The sequence below is a fragment of the Schistocerca gregaria genome, chromosome X (assembly GCF_023897955.1).
Source record: "Schistocerca gregaria isolate iqSchGreg1 chromosome X, iqSchGreg1.2, whole genome shotgun sequence".
NCBI lineage: Eukaryota > Metazoa > Arthropoda > Insecta > Orthoptera > Acrididae > Schistocerca > Schistocerca gregaria.
Window position 1 is genome coordinate 673,187,981 of NC_064931.1, and position 12,909 is coordinate 673,200,889.

A 12,909-nucleotide genomic window follows, 5' to 3' on the forward strand; every position below is an offset into this window, starting at 1 on the left:
ACATAGGAATCAGCTTAATTTTTCAAGGAACTCCTCAACAGAATAGAAGGAGTGACACATGAGGAAGCTCTTCAGTGTCAATTTGAAAGCATGTGGATTACTGCTAAGATGTTTGAAAACTTGTGGTAGCTAATTGTAAATGGATGCAGCAGTATACTGCACACCTTTTATGCACAAGTGTCAAGGAAGTTTGATCCAAATGCAGACTGGATTTCTGTCTAGTATTAACTGAGTGAAAGCTTCTAATTCTTGGGAATAAGGTGATATTGTTAACAAGAAATGACAGTAAAGAAAATATATATTGAGAATACAATGTCAGATTACCCAGACTAGTGAACAGGGGTCGACAAGGGGTTCATGAATGTACACCACTTATTGATCCGAAATGCTCATTTCTGAGCCAAAAATATCCTTTTAGAATGGAAAGAGTTATCCCAAAATGTAATGCCATATGACACAAGCGAATGAAAATAAGCAAAGTAGACTACTTTTTGTGTTGAACGATTGCTTACTTCAGATACTGTTTGAGTAGTAAAAATGGCAGCATTGACCATTGGTTATGGATTCTATGATACCATATTGTTCCAGGTGGTCAAGTTCCTTTTTAACTTTATTCTTTTACAAAGGGAAAATTGCGTGCTTTGCAAAATTTGGACACTGTTTGGCTTCAACATGGTGTGTTCCTTGTAATTTTTAATGCTACTTGTTGCTTCTGAAAAAAAAATAATGATATTTCTGCAATAGTTTTTGTAACTTTTTTGTCGAAATGTCAGTATGAATGTGATTCACTCTTTCATGAATTGTGAAGCCTAGTGTATTGAAGAGCTCAAAGCCCAGCAAATTTGTAGCATTATGTGAACTGACAACTATGAATCTTGCCTGTTTGGTAAATTGCTTATTTGCAGTGTACATTGTAAATTGACCTTTGGCGGGGATGTGCTGGTTGCTGTAACTAAACAGTGAAGTCCAAAATTTTGTTAATTTTGATGACCCTAATTTCTGGTACACCTGTACCTTAATTATTGAAATTGATCAGCCTGTGTCAATGTGAAATTTTAGCATTACTTACTGTAACTCTAAGTGTTACAGTTAAAACATCATCATCATCATCATCATCATCATCATCATCATCATCATAATAATAATCATTTATTGCCCATAAATAGGCCATTTAAGCCCATGGAAGAAGACAAAAATATACAAATTCATAAACATAAAACATAACGAGATGATCAACATTTCCAGTTCATGAATCATGACTAAACAGATTTGTGACAACACAAAAATTGATTGCATGTGCTTGCCCATTTACTTCTGTCTCAGGCATTTTCAGTGCTGGCTCTTGGATTTGCTTCTTCCAGGGTCACTAAAGTTTTGTCTCTCCACCTCACTGGCAGACGACTTCTTGGACACTGATATACTAAGCCATACGGCTTCAGCTGCCAGTGACTGCAGTCTCATGTGTGTGTGTGTGGCACACAGTAGCAACTATCCTTTCCATAATATTGTTAAATTCCTTACTGCATTTTCCAGTGTTTGATTAGCAAATCTCTAATTCAAGAATCTGTAAATGGCTTTCCACACATTTTTTTCTAACTTTCACACTGAAATTTACAATCTCTGGTTAAACCATGTAGTTGTGCTATCGACCCTTTATAGCCTTGATTCAGTTTCTTAAACATTAAAATACAAATTATACCTGGCTGCAGTAACAAGGAATTGTGACTTGAAATGTGATCCTAATTTATTCTTAATTTCAGAATAGGAAAGAGTCACTGGTTCAAGTTCTGGACACTTCTGGATTGATTTAAATATCTCTGGCCCTACATTAGTGATGAGGAAAGCTTTGCACCCAGCATCACCCAATACTTGATGCGAGATGAAATGTTGTTCCAGTCTTTGCTATAGCTGGACCATGACTAATTTTTGGTCAGACACTGGAGAGGGTGGTGGCAATATCTTAAACATTTCGTGGTCATTTTCCTTGAGTTGCACATTTCATCACTACCTTATGTGATACATACGTAATTTTAGATTTCTCTTTTATTTGCAATATGCTGAATAGTGATTTAAAAATGGAAGCATTTCAACATGAAATTGGAGGTGACATGTAGCTGCAATTAACATTTGTAAAATAATTTATGTAGACTGTATATTTTTAATTTACAGGTAATTTTTCCTGGGAAGATCCACTGAACCTTGAGTCACAGCTTACAAAAGATGAAATCAGCATACGAGACACTGTCCGAGCTTACTGCAGTGAGAAGCTGGCACCTCGTATTACTCTTGCTCATAGAAATGAAGGTATTCTCTCACTTCTTTGATCAAATGTTCATAATAAGTTGTACTCTCTCCTGGGAATTTCCTTTTAAGATGGTTATGTAAATTGGAAAGCCATGCCAGCACTGGCCATTGCACTGTTTCCAAGCTGAATAGGATACAGCAGATAAACCAGACAAAATGTTGCCCACAAAAATGTCTCTCCCATCTGTTCTTTTCTTTACTCTTCCATATTATATATCCATAGAGTGTTACTCTGAGCTTAAGTCCAGATCTCTTACATGGCAGTGGCAGAAACAGGATCATTTCAAGAACTCTTATGCAATTTCTTATTGATAAACTGTATTCAGGACATGACTAATATGCATTCAGAGTATTTTAAAATATTTGTAGTAGTAGTAGTAGTAGTAGTAGTAGTAGTAGTAATGCTTGTGGTATTTATTAGACATTTCAGAGCAGACTGGAAGAATACCAAACCCCAGGTGTCTGTTTCATAAATGAAAATTGTGAACTTGGCTTGAGCAACACTGAAAATTGGAAAATACTTCCAAATATTTTGATGATCTTCTTAACTGTCTGGAAGCAATCCATAAGCTGGAATTCTCAAACACTCAGAAAAGTCTACATGATTTTCCTCTGAGTATCAAAGAACATGAAAAATTAATTAGGACCTTAGAAAACAATAAAACTAGTAACGAAGACGCTATTACAGATGAATTTTTCAGATTGTCTGTACCAAAAATTAAAAAAAAATTGACCTGCAATTAATCTTTGAAGAAATCTGAAAAACAAAAAAGGCCAAGATAGTGAAAGATAGCCTTGATAAATTGACAACATAAGAAAGGCAGTAAACAAGATGTTAACAATAGCAGAAGTCCTTTGCTGCTGGTTGATATAAAATATTTTTTCAAGATCATACTAAACAGTGTAGAAATGACACAGGCTAGACTTTTAGTTGAATATGAAGGTGGTTTTAGGAAGGGCAGATCATATTCTGAACAAATATTTAATCTGAAGTCAGTCATTTGTCATAGATTATGCAATACAAAAAATGTTGTGGTAATGCTTGTTGATTTCAGGAAGGCTTTTGATTCTGTTGACAGAGAAGCTGTGAATAATATTATTCAATAATTAGGTGTAAAGTCTAAATTAGCAAATGTAATTTGTGTAACACTTAAAGGCTCAATATCTAATGTGAAGTTTTGGGAGACATACATAGTTCTATTAAAATAAACAGAAGTATATAGCTAGAAGATGGCCTGTACCCAGTTCTTTTTAATTGTTTTTTAGAAGAAAACAGTGAGAATTGGAATGAAAAGTTGAATGAATGTAAGATTTCACCAGTAAGATAGGGAGACAAAACAAAAATATTGGAATAAACTGTCTTCCATTTGCAGAAGACTTTGCTATACTCTCTGGCATTGTGACATATGCTGTAAAACAAATTAATCTTTTTGAATAAATAGCCAGTAGAACCAGCTTACATTTTTCTGCAGAAAAAACAAATTTGTAACAAACATAAAAAATGCAACAAAATTTTTGAAAACAGGTATTGATTAGGAAATGAGACACCTGAAATAATAAAGGAGTTTTACTATTTGGGGAGCAAAATAACTGATTATGGTCGAAGTAGAGAGGATATAAAATATAGACTGGCAATGGCAAGGAAAGTGTTTCTGAAGAAGAGAAATTTGTTAACATGGAGTATTGATTTAAGTGTCAGGAAGTCATTTCTGAAAGTATTTGTATGGAGTGTAGCCATGTATGGAAGTGAAACATAGACGATAAATAGTTTAGACAAGAAGAGAATAGAAGATTTCGAAATGTGGTGCTACAGAAGAATGCTGAAGATTAGATGGCTAGATCACACAACTAATGAGGAGGTATTGAATATGATTGGGGAGAAGAGGAGTTTGTGTCACAACTTGACTAGAAGAAGGGATGGGTTGGTAGGACATGTTCTGAGGCATCAAGGGATCACCAATTTAGTATTGGAGGGCAGCGTGGAGGGTAAAAATCATAGAGGGAGACCAAGAGATGAGTACACTAAGCAGATTCAGAAGGATGTAGGCTGCAGTAGGTACTGGGAGATGAAGAAGCTTGCACAGGATAGAGTAGCATGGAAAGCTGCATCAAACCAGTCTCAGAACTGAAGACCACAAAAACAACATGAATACTTGTCTTGATCTGTGTGTCAGGTTGTGTGTTCTACCATTTACTGCAAACAGGTCTATGTTTTCTGACAAACTAGGCTGTTTATAGAATGTAAATACAGGTGCTAGCTACTGAGTACTCTGATAGAGATACACATTGTATTCTTACTCTCTTTGTTATGTTTATTAGTCTCTTTAGTGGTAGGAGAATTTCTGCATGCTCTATATACCTACAGAGAGAGTGAATATAAAGCTAGTCTAATAACATGACACAACCACCATCAACGAATGGAACAAGAAATGACCCTAATATATGGGTCAATAAAAAGTACTTTTTCAAATACAATTAATTCTTATTCTGAGAGTATAGGTACAGACATACAGTGATGCAATTATATTGGATGCATGACCACTTCCATAACAAATCTAATGTCATTCTATTAACAACATAACTGCTGCATAAAGTGAGAAACACCAGACATTTAATTAATTTTACATTTGATTTGGTTGCCTGAGGTATGATTCTTTTCCACTGCAAAAGTTGTGCTGTAGAAAAGTACCAAAAGTATTAGATGTGTAGAAGTACAGTAAATACAGGTTTTGTAAAAGTGAAAGAATTTTTGAGTAGATAAATACTAGATTAATTTGATTAACTGTATAAATTTATTTAGTTTACAGAAACTGATCCACCTTGTAATGAAAGTTACTACAACAATTTTATCATAATTTCATTCCAGTATTTGACAGAGAGATTATGAAAGAATTTGGTGAACTAGGAATTCTCGGTGCTACCATTCAGGGGTATGGATGTGCTGGTATTTCCAATGTAGCTAGTGGACTGATGTGCCGTGAGGTGGAACGGATTGATAGTGGTTATCGATCTGCCATGAGTGTGCAGTCTTCCCTAGTTATGGGTCCAATTCATGATTTTGGTACACAACAACAAAAGGACAAGTTTCTTCCAAAGTTGGGTAAGCTATGTTTTCTTTGTTCATTAAGTGTAAATTTTATTTGAGAAAAATATAATAGAATTGTTGCCAAGAGCTTTAAATATGTTTGATCACTTTCCTTATAACTTAAACATTATTAACAGTAAATAGATAGACAAGCACAAAATGCATATTATCAGATTTGCAAGTATATTTATTTATCTACAATATTTATTTGTTTGAATACATGACAGGAATGCTTATTATATCAATGTTGTGTTTGTACATGAAAGTTTACTGAATATTTATCACTTTGCAAAAAAAATCAGAAATTACACACATTCTTTTAAAATATGAGTCAATAGACAGTAATGATGTGAAAAAGCTAATTTGCAGATAACAGGTCAATGATAAATTCTGAAATGATATAAAACCCATATGTATTAAATTCTATTCATACAGCAATCACTTACTTTCATCTTATAATGTACCCACACATATCGGTAGATTATATTTGCAACTCGTACAGAATGATGTTTGCATGCAACAGTTTTGAGTGCTTCCTGTTTCTATTCCAGAATAATTCTCCTCTTTTTTGAATAAGTTGTTCTCTGTCCGCCCCCAGTAGCTTAGTGGTCAGTGCGACAGAATGTCAATCCTAAGGGCCCGGGTTCGATTCCTGGCTGGGTTGGAGATTTTCTCCACTCAGGGACTGGGTGTTGTGTTGTCCTAATCATCACAATTTCATGCCCATCGACGAGCAAGTCACTGAAGTGGCGTCAAATCAAAAGACTTACACCCAGCGAATGGTTTACCCGATGGGAGGCCCTAGTAACCCGCATTTACATTAACATGTACCCTTAGAATTCTTCTGACACACTTAACACCCAAGACTGACCATTTGGCTGTAGTGCCAAAGAAGTCTAATATTGACATTAGCCAGAGACGTATTCTTCCAATTCAGTCAAATAACATGGCCAATTACATATTGTTAATAGTGCAAAACACACCAAAATGTCTTTATATCTGCTGTAAGAGTGTACAGTCATGCACACTTTTGTTACAAAATTCATTAATTCCAAGTCAATTATTGAGTAATGCACATTTATTTTTATATTGTTGTGTTGAAGTTGCCTGTATTATATGTTGCAGCAGTCTATTTATAATTAAGTTTTTGTTTCTTATTGCTAGAGTATTCTATGAATGTTGTTAAGGTTGTTGTATATGTCAGTGTTGAAAGGCATTTTACTGTCACATGTTATTAATAATAGTATTTATGTAATGAAATGTAGTGGTCACTGATTTAAGATGGATCCCTAGTGAGATCCCTAGTGATCCTGCTGCACACCATCACTTTAGTCTTTCTCTTGTTTATTCTCATACTATACATTTTACAGAAAATTATTTCCCTAGTGCAGTGGAACTTGTCTATATATTCTTTCATTTCTGTGACTACGACACTGTAATCTGTGAAACACAGCATGTTTATATTTCTATCTTCTGCCCATTAACTTTGATCCCCACCACAGTAGTTTCATGAACTTGTCTATAGCTTCCTGGATGTAAGTATTGAATATAAGAGGTATTGTGAGTATAAGAAGTGTTGTGTGTTTAATGGCACTGCATTACTAGACAAACCTTCTCGAAGTCATATTTGGGCATTACCTGTGGCTTGTAAGAAAACACCTGCTTATTATGATAAGCACTACACTATGATGCGACATCTCACAATGCTTTGGACCAGATGAGACGTGTGTTAGCTATAAAATTACTATGATTTCCTCAGTACACTGCAAGCCGTTCAGTGCCGGTACACAGCAGAGAAACCAGTGCAGAATATGCAGAGTGTCCTCATTTCTTCACAACATCTAGGGGAAGAGGTGATATTCTTCCCAGGTACTAGTGAATAGAGAGGCAATGAAGTAGTGTGTACTACATCCAAGGATGCCTGCTTAACATCTGCTGAGACACAATGTAACATTCCCCTATAACCAGTGATATTACTGTTGAGATATAGGAAGAAAGAGTGACTGGACGTGAGGGACAACAAGCTGCAACCTGGCCATTACGTAAGTCCTCGCAGCCACTGAGGTGGAATAACATCCTTTTGATGTGCATTTATATTCAGTACTGTCTCCTAACACATGTATTCCTCCTGTAATGCATGGTGCCTGTGGTGTACAGATTGTAATATGTCACATTTTAACTGGTTGTTTTTTATACACACACACAAAAGGGCAAAACCTAGTTTACCAGTTGATCTGTCATCTACTTTAGCATTTGAGAAAGTGAATGTGGTATGACTTTCAAGATTCATAAAAGGACACAATGTAATGCCATTCTTACAGTCATTTGCTGTACTCTCATGTGGTATGCATGACGTATGATGTCCCTGTATCATTATTTGTGATTGTTACATTATGGTATTAACTACATAGTCATTTCTGATGCTCTGTGCTGAGCCGACTATCCATCTTCAAAAACTTTGTAATTGTTCAGACATGTGTACCTGCTCCAGTTTCATGATGCAACAGCAATGAGGAGTCCAGTTTTCATGTCCATATTGCAGGAATGAAACAATAAATACTTGCTACTCTATCAGTTTATTGCTTATTCCTAGATCATTATTGAGAAGACCCAATGGCAGGTGTGTCCAAAGGCTACATGGGTAGTACAGATTCTGTTTTCCATGTCCTTTACAGAGGTGCATTATTCCAAGAGGATCCTTCTGACATTGATGACTCTTGAGAAATTAAAGCCACACTGAGATTCCAGGACTGTTTTCTTCAAGACAGTCTCAAGTGTGTTCAATAATATTGAGCAAAGGTTTTACCTGTGGTGAAGACCAGATAAGTGCCTCAATAATTGAGCCAGATGCTGTGATTATCTTTCGTAAACATGGTGACTATCATAGGCCTCTCGCATCAGATAACTCTTGTAGTTCCTTTGCTTTCTGTTGCCACCGGTTGCTCTTTATTTCAGTTTCTTTGCTGCAACATGTATTTTACGTCTATGTGAAATGTATATTTTTAACTTTAATGAGTAGAACCAGGGCTTGAGATAGATTTCTCTTTTGGCATTGAGATTTAAACTTTCAAGTTGTTCTAGTCTTTTTCGTTTCTAGAAACCAGTGATCTTTTCTTCTAATAATACACAGGTGTTTTAAGTGTTGTCTATCCCATCTCTAATTCTTTTCTATTGACTGGTGATGATGAGTCAGCTGGTCTAAAATAGTGTGTTGGTAGTCTGTGTTGACAGCTCATTTTAGATATTTTAATGTATCAAATCCTCTCCAAGAGCGGCACCGAGTGATGTGGTACAGTGTTTAGCATGCTGTACTCAAATTTTGGATAATGACAGTTAAAATTCATGCCCATGCCTCCAAATTTAGGTTTTCTGTGATTCCTCTAAATGACTTCAGGCAAATGCTGAGATGGTTCGTATGAAAAAGGGCATGGCTGATTTCCTCCCCATCCTTTTGTGATCTGAGCTTGAGCTCAATCTCTACCGACCACATTGTCGATGGGATATTAAACTCTAATCTCTCTTCCTTTCTTCCACGAGGGTTTGGTGAAATCGCTGTGAGGCTTTCAGTGAGTAGAAAATCTAAGGTAATTTAGGTAATCCAATTGTTGAGGATGTTTACTGCCAGTTCATATGTCAGTTGTTCACCATGATCTTAGCACTGTAAATCAACGTAATGAACAAGTTTGTTCTGGAAATTGCACAAGTAAGTGGCTGTTGTGCTTTGACTAATACCTTTTTTCAGAGACTGAAACAACCTTTCTTCACCATAGATTTGTTATCCCCATGGAGCTGCAAGTGTTACTGCACTGTTCAAAGTGTACCAACACATAGCTTTTTGCCCAACCTGTGGTGATGGCAGGATTTCATCTCTGCTGTGATTATCTCTAAGGTCACAAAGAAATTTGTAGACAGTGTATATGACTCTTCATTTGATACTGTGTGTTTTTAAAACAAAATGATAAAGCCATGACAACATGAACCAGGAACAGTATGTTTACACAAACCAATGACGGATATCTGTTCAGTATCCTTTGCTTCTTATGATGCTACCTAGCTGGAGATTGTGGTGGAAATGTCATTGTGACAACAGTGTGCATTTAGAATCACATACTATGTGAAATGCTCCCCATTGGCACTTACTGAACAAAAGAAACATGGAGGGTGGGAGAACTAGCTTTGCCTTCCCAGCCACCACTTTGGGTGTTTCCTTGTGCAGTAGCCAGAGGACAGCAGCACATCCATTTTTGGACAAGGAATAAAGAACTGACAGTAAGATGAGCAAACTGACAGTAAGATGAGCACTGATCCCATTACTGTTCTTCTGGAAGTACTGAAGAAGGTGAGAGAGACAGTGGTTAAGAGACTGGAGTAACACTAAGGAGGTTGGGTATAAAATCTCCTCCTAGCCATTCAGATTTTTGGTTTTCATGGTATTTGTAAATTACTTAAGGCAAATGCCAGATGGTTTGTTTGAAAAAGTTGCAGGCAATTTCCCATCCCATCTTTCTCCTAACTGATCTTGTGCACCATCTCAAAAGACCTTGCAGCTTCTGATGCATTAACCTGTAACTTCATTTTCTTACACTGAAACTGTTTTCATTCAGTCTGACATGCCTGTACTGTGGCCTGTGCCCACCTCCATGCTGTACCCAGTAACGAATGTCAGCTCCAGTTGAGTTTATTGTCACAAGTTTGCATTTATTATGCTTCTTTCTGTTGTGGAGATCTAGGCTGAAGTTGTGTTGGCTAGGATCTTGATTTCTCGGAGTTTGAATTGTGATCTGTTCCTGCAGAACTGTCCATGTACATCTTTTGTATGTCATGTACATTTTCCACTCCATGTTTAACCATACCTGTGGCAGTTTAATCAATGTAGTTTTTGTGGGCTTGAATTATATATATTTCTAGTGCCTGATAAATTAAACAGCATTTGTGTACAAAATTGAAGGAAAAGCTTTGTTACAATAGAAGAATCTGAGAAACTGTAAGCAACAGCATACGAGCCAGACTATCTAAACAGTTCCATACATGGAATATGTATGCCACTTATAATTAAAAAGTAATTTTGTGTGTAGATCAACATGGAAAACGGGCACAAATAAACATTTTTTTTGAACCAAAAATTTTGTATCACAATGTTGTATGCTGGAACTCTGTAGCAGAAGAATTGCCAGAAAATTCAAACTTAAAACAGTAACTTCAACTGAAACCCAGTTTATTTGCCTAACACAGTGTGGAAGTGGATACTGCACATTGAGAGGCATGCTGAACTGTGTGAAAACAGTTTTAAAAGATATGGAATATGGACTGGTGCCCAGGTAAGTTTCATTCTTGCATGTTTGGTTTGAGTGGAGATTGATGGTTGGGTGTTACCCCATCTTTCAGCTGTTAGCATTATTTCCACGGACATTCAAACTGCCTGCCTCGTCTTCTGCATTTCAAAAGCTTTGTATCCTCCACCTTGTTGTAGATGGTGTAATTCGTAAACCTAAACAGTCCATTTTCCTCGTGACATTCATTGTTTAGATGGTTGTGAAAAGCTTAGATTCTAGATTTTAGTGACACAACTTGGCTAACAAGAAGACTTTTCCATGACTGTGTCTATTACAGTTAACAACACATGGAGTGAAAAAAAAAACTAAAAAACAAAATATTCGGAATTAATTTATACATTCTAACATACGTGAGTAACTGCCTGTACAAGTCTGTTTCTCCACTCTTTAGCAAAAGGTGAGCTTATTGGTTGCTTTGGCCTGACTGAACCAGACCATGGAAGTGATATAGCTGGATTACAAACTAAAGCAAAGTACTCAGCGGCTACTAAATCATATTTCCTTACTGGAAGCAAGACATGGTAAGTTGGTCACTGCTTTGGGAATTTTTTCAGTAATTTTTTATTAGTAATTTGAAATGTGTGTTACTAGGTATGAAGCATAGTATTGCTGGTGGTGTTCATGCTTCTAATGCAAGTTTGTCATTCCATATTGTGTGTGAAATTATCAAAAAATTGCCCTGATTTCATTGTCTACCTATTTACGTTGATGTAAAATTTGTTCATGCTTTGCAGAAACCCATACATATTATGAGACCTATTTTATCTTCTCTGTGAATAAAATGATGTAGTTACTGCAGAGAGAGAGGGCGGGGGGGGGGGGGGGGAGAGAGCGAGAGAGAGAGAGAGAGAGAGAGATGAGAGAGAGAGACTGAGAGAGAGAGAGAGAGAGAGAGAGAGAGAGAGAGGGTGGGTGGACACGTGTGAAATTATACTAGCAAGAATGTACTGTGTTTCAGCCTTTTAATTTTTTCTGTGCTTCATGGCATTTATTACCAGACGACAATCTACTGCAAATGCAAAAGTTTAATTATCCAGTGGTGAACATCATTGCAGACACAAATAGCTCATCTGGTGTTTAATAATCACAAAACAGTGCAACACTATTTACATCACTGAAATTTCTCAGTGAAGAGAAAGTGTGACAAGTTGAATGATTTACAAGTACAAAAACCTCACGAGAAAGGCAAATTTGGACTGTAAAAAGGCACTTGTATTTATGTTAATACGTGGTTCATTGTTAGTTTTGCACAGCAATATTTGCATGCCTATTTTGATCTGTCACAGGGAACAAATTTCAGGCTTTCATCTACAAGTATCCACTAGATATTCTGACAGTGATCAAGCATAGAATTTACAGTTTGTGCCAAAGAAAAGGAGATTCAGGAATTGAAGATGAATATATGTATGTAATATTCAGAGGTCAAGAAGTCATTGAAGTCCAAGGAATTACCAATTCAGCTTTTTTTCATGTTATCTGTGTGAGGTATTTGACTCTGCGAATCTCTGCTTTTGTGTGGAAAATATGAAATTTTGGTATACTTAAAGGTACCGTGCAATAAGCGAATGCTTTTACTAGAATATTTTGTTCATCATCTGGCAATCCACAAGAAAAAAAATGTTCTCAGAATGAATAACATCATAATATATATGTTACCAAACAAATAGAAGCATAGAAGTAATGCTTCAATTGAATGTCATTCTATTCTCCCCCCCCCCCCGATTCTCTCTCTCACTCTCTCCGTCCCTCCCCTCTCCCCCCTCGCCCCCTGCTCTCTCTCCCCCCCCCTCCCGCCCCCGCCTCTCGCTCCTCTCTCTCTCTCTCTTCTCTCTCTCTCTCTCTCTCTCTCTCTCTCTCTCTCTCTCTCTCTCTCTCTCTCTCTCTCTCACACACACACACACACACACACACACACACACACACACACACACAAACAGACAAATGACTCAAATGGCTCTAAGCACTATGGGACTTAACATCTGAGGTCATCAGTCCCCTAGATCTTGGAACTACTTAAACCTAAACACACGCGAGACAGATCATACACACCCATGCCCGAGGCAGGATTTGAACCTGCGACTGTAGTGGTCTCGTGGTTCCAGACTGCAGTGCCTAGAAGCACTCGGCCACCACAGCTGGCCACACACACACACACACATCTGTGGTAAGTAGGAGGAGTCATGGGGC

General features: G+C 37.0%; 1 protein-coding gene across 1 annotated transcript in view; it reads left to right on the forward strand.

Moving 5' to 3' along the window:
* LOC126297759 (glutaryl-CoA dehydrogenase, mitochondrial-like) overlaps nucleotides 1-12,909 on the forward strand; it is a 133,283-nt gene that overhangs the window by 46,660 nt on the left and 73,714 nt on the right. Inside the window, exons 3-5 of the mRNA XM_049988933.1 lie at nucleotides 2,170-2,304; nucleotides 5,171-5,404; nucleotides 11,114-11,243. Of these exons, the coding sequence (XP_049844890.1) occupies nucleotides 2,170-2,304; nucleotides 5,171-5,404; nucleotides 11,114-11,243 (499 nt within the window). The remainder of the gene's footprint in view (nucleotides 1-2,169; nucleotides 2,305-5,170; nucleotides 5,405-11,113; nucleotides 11,244-12,909) is intronic.